A 10,672-nucleotide genomic window follows, 5' to 3' on the forward strand; every position below is an offset into this window, starting at 1 on the left:
CTGTCCCTCATCGGGGACGAGTCTGTCTACTGCACCTCCAACAACGGGGTGGACCTGGTGTGGAGCGGACCCGCCCCAGAGTGCAGGGGTGAGTCCTCCCTCCCTCCTGTATGGGATCAGACTGAAGCCAGGACCTGGGTCTGATATTAGTGCTCAGCGCAACAGGATGGAAAGTGAGCAGGGCTGCTGGGAGATCCTGCTTCCTTTGCAGGCTTGACAGCTCGGGCTGGGGATGATCCATGTGCAAGTAGGAGTCTCTCTGGTTCTCCTGCACTGGTGGCCATCTGGAGGAGAGGCTCAGCCCTGCCTGACCTGGTTCCCCGTTGTCCCTGGGGAAGGGCAGCAGCCAAACCCAGCGCTCCCAGCTCCGCTCTCTTCCCGCAGTGGTTCGGTGCCCCAAGCCCACAGTCGAGAGGGGAAGGATGACTCCGCAGACATTCACCTTTTCCTACGGGTCGGCTGTGCGGTTCTCCTGTGACAAAGGCTTTGTGCTGCGTGGCGATGCTGAGAGCCGGTGCCAGGCCGATGGCACCTGGCACCCTCCCCTGCCCTCCTGCCAGCCAGGTGGGTACTAGCCAGAAGCTGAGCCAGTGGCCTCCAGGACGGTGCAGAGAGGGTGGGTGCAGCGTGTAGCTCAGCCTGTCGTTGGGGCTCCCCTAGCACCTTCCCCTCCAGGCAGAAGAAAGAAACTTCCCAAAGCTGACAGGCAATAGCTGTATTTTTCTCAACAGTCCCATATAAAGGAGGCTCTAAGATGGGCCAGGAGACACCATTGCTACTGACTTTCTCTTTCATGTGCATTTTTACCAACAAAAGAACTCTCAGGGGCTGTTCTGACTTTCACCCTCCCCTGCGAAGGGCCTGGGGGAGTGACTTTGCCTTAACGCTTTGTTTCGCAGCTCCAAGGAGTTCAGTTCACCTGCACCGGCTCAGCCTTCCCAGAGTTTGCAGGTTTTTTCCTACCAACCTAAGGATGACCCTCTAGCTGAGCTCCTTCTGCTGTGGGTTTTCCTTTCAGTTCTGTGCCCACGACCCCAAGTGGCGAACGGAAGGCTGAATAGCGCTTTGGGCAGTAAAATGCAGTACCAAACAAATGCGACGGTCACTTTTGAATGCCTTGAAGGATACCACTTCTCAGAGGATGAAGACGTGTCTTTGGAGGACTCTTGGACAGCCACGTGCTTGCCTGATGGCAGCTGGACACCGTTGCCCAAGTGTGTAAGTATCCTGGTCTGGCTGAGCCCCTGGATGGACGCTGCCTGAATTCCAACGTAGAAAACAACCACTTGAACTTCTTAAAAGCTTTTGTGTTACGGTAGCAGGGAGGGCTGCAGCCTGTGCTGGGGCAGATGGGACAGCTCAGGCTCAGAGCAGAGGAGCAGGTGGTTCTCCAGCTGCTGCAGTGAGATCTTACATGGTTTCCCTGGGTTTTGTTTCTTTTGTTTTACTTTTTAACAGAAGAAGGAAGGTGATGCTGATGTCTGTGAAGAGGTTCATTCCATTGAAACGGTCTTTGACTGTGGAGTGCCTCTAGCTGAAGTGAAAACTCTTCTGGAAATACAAAAACTGTTTCTGGAGATTAAAAAACTGAAGATGGAACTAGGAGACATGAAGGACTGAGTCCCATAATGCACTGTAACAATCCCTGTTCCGCTGGAGAACGCACAGTTTGTGCCGTCGCAGCACCCGAGAAGGCTCTCGGTGACTTGGCTCCTGCTTGCGTGTCTGTAGCCAGAGGAATAACAACCAAGGCCTGGGAGGCTGCTTTTGTCCTGCTAGATGCTAAAGCACAGAGGGGTTCTTGCTCTTTTCCTCAGATCTGACGAGCTAGATTTGCTCTTCACGATCGTGTCGTTTCCCGTTTCGTTGGTGAGCGCCGTAAGAAATTAACTTGAGCTTCTTCAATCACCGCACAAATGGGGTGAAGCTGAGGGGAGGGGCACTGCAGCCCGTGGCCATGAGCTGCTGGGTTGGGTGAGCAGCTGGGGGTGCTTGTGGGAGGTGTTTCTGCTCTAATCTTCCGAGCGGTGTTACGCACGCGCCGCTGAACTGAGCTCGTCACAGGGTTAGCGCACTGCTTTTATCTAGAAATAGTGACGAAGGGAGCGCTGAACGACGAGACTTCCTGCTAATCCAGCTCGTGATTTCTGTTGACCTAGTCAAGGGCGGTTACGTATAAGAAGTGCATTTGTAAACGCTTTGTTCCCTTATCTCTGGATTTTGAAGAGCCAACAGGTTTCTGTCCCAGCGCTGTACCTGACAGGTACCGTGTCAGTGTCACCTTGCATGTCCCTATTTCCAGCAAGCAAATGCTCAGAATAGATGTTGTAAGAATAGATGTTGTAAGAATAGATGTTGTAAGAATAGATGTTGTGAGTTCAAGTGTAAAGAATCAGACAGCAAAGATTGTTCTTATTACTCAGTAAATGACGATCAGTTTATGCCGCTGTGTGATGCTGCAATTACTCCTTCCCTGCAGGATTACAATAAAGACAGAGGTGCAACGATGGTGTCTCATAGTGTGTCCTGTTGGCTGTGAATTAGGCAGATTTCCAGGGTGGTCCCATGGGGGTTCTGTGAGAGCCGAGCCCCAGCAGCCAGGTCAGTCCTTAGGGAGCTGCAGTGGGCACAGCACAGCTGGCAGCCGCGGGGCCAAGGGCCCCGAGCACCACAGCAGCTGCTGCCTGGGCTGGGTGGAGCATCCATCTCCTGCACAAGTGATTAGCAGCAGTATCGAGTTGCTGGATGCATGTTTTTATGAGTTACTAGAGCCACTTTAAATGTTACTAGAGCCTAAAGCACAACACCCCCAGAAGAGATGGCATCTCCTGTCTTTACGCAGAAAGATGCTTTTGATAACACATCCTGTGCATCACCACATCCCAGCGAGGAGATCTGCAGTGAGAGGCGCTCTCAGACCCATCCCAGTTGTCCCTATGCCACAAGGAGAGCAGCGCTGCACCCTCCCTCACTCCCCTCCACGTCACCCTCCACCTGGGTCAGCAACCAGAAGGTGCCTTATCTCCCTGTGCCAGGCTCGAAGGCATAAGCATGACTAAGGACTGGGTGTTCTACCCCACGTGTGTCTGAGCACGTGTTTGAGCAGCCTTGACTGATGTCAGACGGGATGTTTCCAAGGGTTAGTCAGTATGCAGATGTCTTTGCTCCCACCCATTCCTAATTTCAAATGAGTCAGACTATCATGAATAAATTAGCAAACAAAAAGGAAAATGCCTTTAGGTTTTACTTCACTGGCGTTGTTTATGGCAGATCTGCGTTGTGTCACCTGCCAGCAAATATCTAAGCAGGCATTTCCCTACCCTGGCTACAGCCTGGGGCGGGGGCGAGGGGTCTTTTCTGCTCTGCTCCATTTGCTTTTGGTCAAACCGTGCTAGTCAGAACCCACTGCTAGTCTCAGGTCAAATAAAACGGTTGAGTTATCCCCCCATCCCTTATGGTGGGGCAGGAGGCTCTACTCGAGCCTGTGCATGACAGTTGTCCCCCACCCCTGGCTGCTTTCTCACTCCCTGCTCCGTGGGTGTCCTGGAAAGGTTTACGCTCCAGATGCTTGGCCAAATCTGCTGAGCTGCATCTCCTCCCAGCTTCAGAACCGCTCCTTGGAGCCTACAGTGCTTGACAGAGGAGCACAGAAGCTGCTGCAATGAAGTCTGCAGAACCAAGACAGGGGAAGCACCCTGGCTCCCTGAGCTGCTGGACACCCTCCAGGGCCCAGGGTTCTGGTTACCTGTTCCTGGCCTTGCTGGGGCTCCTAGGCATGCCTGTGGCTCGTGGTGAGTACGGGGACATGGGATGCACAGGGAGGACCAGTGAGACCTGCCCACCTTGCTGCTTAGGTGCTGGGGGAGTGATGCCACCACCCCCATTGCTTGATGCTCTCATGGATACAGCCCTGCCTGGTGCTTTTGCCTGGAGGGGAAGACTGGACCAGCCCAGCCACCTTCCTGGGATGCTCGCTGGGAAAGGGGAAGGGGACAGGGAGCAGTGTCCTCACCCAAAGAGGTCATCTCCTGCCACAGGTGACTGTGGGCCCCCACCTCGCATGACCCACTCCAGACCGTCCAGCGATGAGCACACCAGCAGCTTCCCCGTTGGATCCAGGGTGACATACACATGCATTGAAGGCACCATCAAAATCCCTGGGAGGTCGGACACGGTGCAGTGCCTGCCTAGCGCGCGCTGGTCAAAGCTGCCCGAACCCTGTGGCCGTAAATATCTCCTTCTTCTGAACCACAGCTCCCTCCCCTGTCTCTCGCTTGGCTTTAAATTTCTGCCCCTTACAGCGGCTGCTCTTTCCTTGACTGCCAGGTAGCTGCCTGGCCCCTCCACGGTTGCGGTTTGCTGCCCTGTCCAAGGTGGATCAGAGCATTAATTTCTTTCCCGTTGGGACCAATGTGAGCTACATCTGCCGCCCTGGCTACGAGAACATCTCGGCAAGTTCCCCCACCAGCACTTGCCTCAAAAACCTGACGTGGTCAGAAGCTGCTGAGCTGTGCAGGAGTGAGTATCTCTCTAGCTGCCGAGAAGCGGCTGCGGAGCTCAGAGTGCATCAGGAGGCTGTTGCCGACCCACGTGCTGAAACACAGCCGGGTCATTAGCACCCCAGCAGCTGCAGGCTTAGTGCAGAATTAGGTGGATGTTCCTTGACATTCATGTTTAAGACTGAACAGTGGGAGTTTCGATAACGTTTGTAATTTTCTGCTGGTATAGATGGATCTGGTTTGATTGTCATGACAGATGTTTGCATCTGGACACGGTATTTGCCCAGGACAAACGCCAGTCGGCAATTCTAGAGCTGAACTTCAGAATGAAGGCAAGGCTCGTTTCTTGCTGAAATCCAGGCAATATAAACACTGCTGATGTGGCATCCATACATTTACCGCAGTTGAGTAATTTACCGCCCATCTATTGAGGTGGAAACCTCTCTGCAAATATTCCCCTCTGCCCTCCCGTGAGACACTTTTGCTGCGAGTGTGGAGCCCTTACGGGAGTCCATACCCTCACCTACAGCTGGTGCTGGCTCCTGCCAGCTCGGCTGTGACACGGGGGAGGTGAAATGCTTTGATACCTCTGGGTAAAACCTTATTTAGCCTTTTTTATTTCTCCATCATCGGGTGTTACTGCTCACACTGGCCTCGTTCTCCGCAGGGAGGTCCTGTGGCAAGCCGGCAGTGCTGCCTGGGGGCAGGACGGTCGTTCTTACGGACTTGCGCTTTGGTGCGACAGTGACCGTGTTCTGCGAGGAGGGGTGAGTGGTGGGGCCGTGCCCCAGCTCCAGCACCCCGTGCTGATGCTGGAACACAAACTGCGGTCCAGTGCAATGAACTCGTGGACCCAGGCTGGGCTGCTCTCTCACCACATATCGCTCCTACGGTGTTACTCCAGGTGCAGAGCATGTGGCTGCTTTTCCCACTGGAATTACAGCTTTGGGCTGGGAAGGAATAGCCACAGCCGGAGGGAAGGGACTGAACTTACGGCTGCCTTTTCTATCAGCTTTGTCCATCATCCAGAGGAAATTTAACTGCCCTGGGTATCTATCCCAGCAGAGCTGGATGTACCCTCAGTTTATAACTACAGACAACAAAATAGGTTACTTAAAATATTCCAGCCTAACACATTTGAGATATATCGGATGAAAAGGGCTTATGTTTGAAATTTAAAAATTCTATGAAGCTCAGCTGGAAAACTGTGCTGAAGCACACTTTCCGTTGGTCCGCAGCTGACTCACGCTCTCTGCCTGCTTTCAATCAGGGCACATATGCGCCGGACTGACATGCCGAATGGAGCTCTTGCAACTCCAGTTCACGTTCCTCCCTCCCTAGCAGGAGCTGCTGGCATCATCTGGGTTAATCTGCCAGACCTTGCAGCTGCTTCGGCTATAACAGAGGGTTTTTTTCCCAGATATTCCCTTAGGATGGACTTTGAGGAGATGACAGCATATTCCACCCTTCAGGGGTTCAGTGAATTTTCCAAAATACACAACAGGGTGGAGGGATAACATTATTCATCTAAGCAAGATCAGATACTATCACTCCTGTCCAAAATAAGAGGGTTTTTGAACAGGGGGATGTCATTTAGAGATTGAGGAAGGTATTGGTGTTGTCAGAACAAGGTATGTTAGCTTCCAGCAAGCCAGGCCAAAAGCCACTTTGGCCAGCGGTAGATCCCTGCTGCCCCTCGCTGGTTCCTGCCACAGCAGATGCAGCTGAGTTTTCACAGAGACCAGCCAGGAAGGTTTGCCAACAGCCTGCTGGCATTTGCTTTTCTGCCAAAATTTTAGCAAAGCAGCTATGCTCTTGTGACCCAAAGGGAGGAGGTGGCACTGAAGGCCACTGGGCATCCTGCCCTCTGTCACCAGCCCTGAGGGGCTCAGCAGCTCCGGCTCACTGCCCTTGGCACTGCAGTGCTGCACCACTCGGGGGCTGAGTCTCAGACTTTAGAGATGCTGTGGGTGTTCAGGATCTCCTCACCCTGACCCGGTGGGTGACAGCGGCCTGGATCCCAGCGCTGCTCTCCGCCAGGAGGCAGGCAGAGAGAGCCAGTCCCTGACTCAGCAGGTCTGAGCCCGATGCTTCCACGTGGGAATGCCCAGCTAACTGCACTCACTGCCCGCTCCACTGCCAGCGATGGATTCGCCCACCCTGGCAGTGGAAGATGAGCTCTGCAACGAGGCGAAGGAGAGAGTCGCCTAGAAACAGATTGACAAGGAGCCTGGCAGAGCAAGGAGAGCTCTCCTGAGAACCAGTGGGAATCTGCACGTCTGCGTGCTTTAAAATCGCCTTCTCTACGCTGATGACCTCATGGGTACTCAGGAAAAAACTGATCTCAGTTTCTGGGTAGTTACACAAATTTCTCTTTTCTTGTTTGTTTTCACTTAGGTACAAATTAGATGGGAGTAGTTTCATCCAGTGCCAGCTTAAAGGAAACAATGTGGAATGGAGTAAACTTCCAACGTGCGAATGTAAGATGAACCCAAACTTACCTTTGATTTCACTCCAGCAGATCCCATGTCCTAACGTCTAGTCTAAACCTGTCGCCATACTCTGGTTCTGTGGGTATTGTGTGGCAGATCTGCCACCAACGCTGCAGCCAGAAAACAGCCGTTTGCTGCTGACGCTGCTTTAGCGGTTTTGTTCTCAAAAGATCAATGCGATTTCTCATGACTTGAGTTGTGGTGAAGGCGATGGGATGAGATTTTGAGAGATCACAAGCCACAGCATGACAAGTTGCCCATTTCTTTTAGTAACCCTTGGAGTGAGAGGGAGAAAAATGTGAAACACTTCTGAAAGAAAAAAGTGACGACCCAGGCAGAGGGCAGTGCTAGTTTCCCATTTCCGCATTCCGCAAAGTTTGTTCTCTCAAGACAGGCGAACTCCTAAGAACCCTTTTGCACTTCCATCATTACTGAAGTTTTTATCAACGCTCCTGTTGACCTCCTTTCCTGCAGTGATTACCTGCTCTTCACCTCCTCCAATCCCCAATGGAAAGCACGACGGTGAAGGTGTCAAGCGATTTGCCTATAACTCAACTGTGACGTACCGCTGCGACCCCGGCTTCCAGCTTGCTGGCAACGCGAGCGTCCGCTGTACGAGCTTGGACCAAACCCGGGGGGTCTGGAGCAGAGCCGTGCCTGCGTGCCAAGGTGCTTCCATCGGAGTTTAGTGTTTACGACAGGTTCAGGATTTAGTATTTAGGGCGTGGCTGGGGTAGGTCACGCTGCACTTTTCCGGAAGTAAAGGCAGAGCTGCTGAAGTGAGCAGAGAATGGGCAGCCTGTGTGGGAAAGGTGCCATGCTCCTAGAACGCTGCTTCTTTGTGCCCTAGAGAAAAACGCCGCCCTCAAACCTAGAGCACAGGGAGTGCAAAGGAGTCCTCCTCGCCACAGTGAGCTGAAAGGCTTCTACAGTAAGTCCCACGTTTCCCAGTTTAATTTGTTCCTTTAAGACATCTCCACAACAAAGCCGTTTGATGAATTTCACACCACGATTTTCATGCTTTCAGGTTCCCATGGAAATGGCATTCAGCCACCTAAGAAGGCTTCCACATGGGAGAAGAGGCTCAGCCTGTATAAAAAATCTCTCCAAAACACCATCTCCTCCTCCCACTCTTCTGTGTTCTCCAGGGCATCAGGTCAGTCCTGGCAGCTCCTCTGGGGTGCGGGGGAGCTCCGTGGTTACCCCCAGTCCTGCACCCAGAGTTTTCACTTTTTCCTGTGTTTCTCTCCAGCGCCAAAGAGCTGCGCTAGCTCAGCGTTCAGGTTCGTGGTTCCTTTGTACAAACACCAAGGCTACTATTTCCCTGGCAGCCAAGGCTCCGTGTGTCTGCCCAAGTACCTGGGGATGTCTGGCATCCTCCCTCAAGCCGGCTGCTTCAAAAATTTGAAACAGTCTAAAGTTGCATCATTTTGTGGAAGTGAGTGATTTTTCTGCTGTGTTCTTCTGTAGGTTTTCTCTGTATAATTCGTATTTCTTGCTGGTTCAAAGCTCGGGTTTGACTGCACTGACCTCCTCCTCTGGAAAAAACTTTACTTTGTGTTAAAAATATTTTTTCTTTTCAGTTGTTTCCTTGCCCTGTTATTACAGATCTTGTTCAACCCATTTTTTGCCATATTGAAAGGCAATGTAACCTCAAGGGTGCTGGGACTTCAGTCCGGGCTCCGGCAGCGAGAGGCGGTGCACTAACCCACCTTGTTCCACACCAGCCAGGTCGTGGGCAGCCAGGAGAAGCCGGACCTGGCAGAAGTGCTGCTACAACAGATTCCCCATCCGCTGCAAAGGACTCTTCTACACATAACAGGGGTGAGTGTCAAGCGTGTTGGAAACAGTGCCTGGGTGGGGGCCATAGGCTTGCAATTGAGAGTAATAAAGATGGCGAGTGCTTGGAAAGATTTCTCTGTAGCTGGGAAGCAGCTTATTTGTGACGGCTCTGCCCTCCTCCAGAGACACCGCTGACAAAGGGTCCCTGGGAGGAGGCATTTGCACTTTCCTTGCCTGGTTGCAAGGACAATGGGCACGGGCTGTTCATCCTGCTGACTCACTGCAGCTGCAGATGAGGCACAGGGTTCCACGGGATCCCACCTATCTAAATATATTGTTAATTTTTTTCAAAAAAATAGCACTGTAGAGCATAAAGTACACACCCCCTTCACTGGGGTCTGTTCCTGAAGTGCCCCATGGTCGGACTTGTTAGGACTCTTACGCTTTAAAACAAAGAATAAGCCTGACCAGGTCTGTAAGTACCAAATGGATTTTTTTAATTGCGACATATTTTCATGTCCCAAGGAATTGATTGAAAATCACTCGTTCAAGACTTGGCTAATTCCCACAGTTACTTCTCCCATCCCAGTTCTCTCTCTTTCAGCATTTCCCTCCTGGCATCCTGAACCCAGGTACCATCCCCTGCTGATCCGACTAGCTTTTTTCAGGCTGGGGGTGGGAAACTGAGGTTTCTCAGCAGACGTTCTGCAGGATTTCTGATGGAGCTCGGTTACACCACAACCCGTTTGACTCAGCATTTCCACAGACACCCATTTCCTTGCTCCCAGCAACGCTGACCTCTTGCCATAGCCGTCACCACAGCAGCCTCCCCGGACAGGCTGTGGCGCTGGAGCCCCTTCTCTGCTGGGCTGAGCTGCTCCCTGCAGCCAGCAGGAGCTTCTGGCTGCAGGTACAGCTGAGCCCGCTGCCAGCAGGGTTGTGCTGGGAGAAAGAAACACTGTCCTCTCCTGCACAGTGAGGAGCTCATCTCATTTAGGGGGTTGTACATTAGGGACGCAATTGGCCGTTGACCTTTCTATCTCCAGTACCTGAAGCACTTCCTTTAGCAAAAGCTGGTTTTGTTTCAGACATGAGTTCTTGGCAGTTGGCGTTTCTCTTCAGACTAGATGGAAGCTCTCGGGGTGTGCACCCAGGGAGTAAGGCAGCTCCGCACCGCACGGCTGCCAGCGTATCGCCTGTGTGCAGACCTGGGGTGTGCACCCAGGGAGTAAGGCAGCTCCACACCGCACGTCTGCCAGCGTATCGCCTGTGTGCAGACACGGAATTCACTGAAAAACACACCCTGTCACACTGCAACGGAGCAACTGGGAACGGCGGATTTGAGGCGTTGGCTGCTTTTCCGTGCCTCTAGAGCATGCCAACTCCCTTATCATTAGGTGCCTTTCTGGGGATTTATCTACATCATCTTCTAATAAACAGTGGTAGTTCATGAAGGATGGCCTGTGAATTCGACTGCCCGCTGCTCCCCTTTCATAATTTGTGCCCTTTTCAGGAAGGGATCAGCTTTTAGAGATATCTTGACTATGTTCACATGTGCTGTTCAGCAGTGCTTTACCAGCACTCCTATTTATTTTCTAAGGGGCCTTCTACACAAGTTTAACTTGGTTTAAAAAAAAAAAAAAGAAAAGAAAGAAAGAAACCCCATGCAGTACTGTGTGGGGATGGGAGTGTTCCCAGTGGTCTGACAGAGGAAGCTGGAGCGATGTGTACCTGCCTCGATCTTACGTAGCCCCCCTGGAGCCCAGCTCTGCAGCCCCTCTGCTACAGCTTCCCCCAGACAGAGCTGGGGTCAGCCCCAGAACAGCTGCGGGGGCTGTGAGGGCTGTGAGGGCTGTGGGGGCTGTGGGGGCTGCGGGCCATGTCCCAGGCTGGCGCCCT

General features: G+C 52.5%; 2 protein-coding genes across 2 annotated transcripts in view; both read left to right on the plus strand.

The window, feature by feature from the left end:
* LOC104495348 (C4b-binding protein alpha chain-like) overlaps positions 1–1,620 on the plus strand; it is a 14,176-nt gene extending 12,556 nt beyond the window's left edge. Inside the window, exons 16-19 of the mRNA XM_010138308.1 lie at positions 1–88; positions 385–564; positions 1,019–1,218; positions 1,459–1,620. The exon at positions 1–88 is cut by the window's left edge and continues 15 nt beyond it. Coding sequence (XP_010136610.1) covers positions 1–88; positions 385–564; positions 1,019–1,218; positions 1,459–1,620 — 630 coding nt within the window. The remainder of the gene's footprint in view (positions 89–384; positions 565–1,018; positions 1,219–1,458) is intronic.
* A 2,155-nt stretch (positions 1,621–3,775) lies between these two features.
* On the plus strand, positions 3,776–8,429 carry CD55 (CD55 molecule, decay accelerating factor for complement (Cromer blood group); the record flags this gene model as incomplete). Its single annotated transcript, XM_010138309.1, has 7 exons — positions 3,776–3,791; positions 4,038–4,226; positions 4,327–4,518; positions 5,167–5,266; positions 6,897–6,979; positions 7,466–7,603; positions 8,244–8,429. Coding segments are annotated over exons 1-7 (904 nt in total), but the record flags the coding sequence as incomplete, so codon positions are not given.
* Between the last annotated feature and the right edge of the window lie 2,243 nt (positions 8,430–10,672).

Source organism: Buceros rhinoceros, unplaced genomic scaffold (genome assembly GCF_000710305.1).
Source record: "Buceros rhinoceros silvestris isolate BGI_N320 unplaced genomic scaffold, ASM71030v1 scaffold2736, whole genome shotgun sequence".
Lineage (NCBI taxonomy): Eukaryota > Metazoa > Chordata > Aves > Bucerotiformes > Bucerotidae > Buceros > Buceros rhinoceros.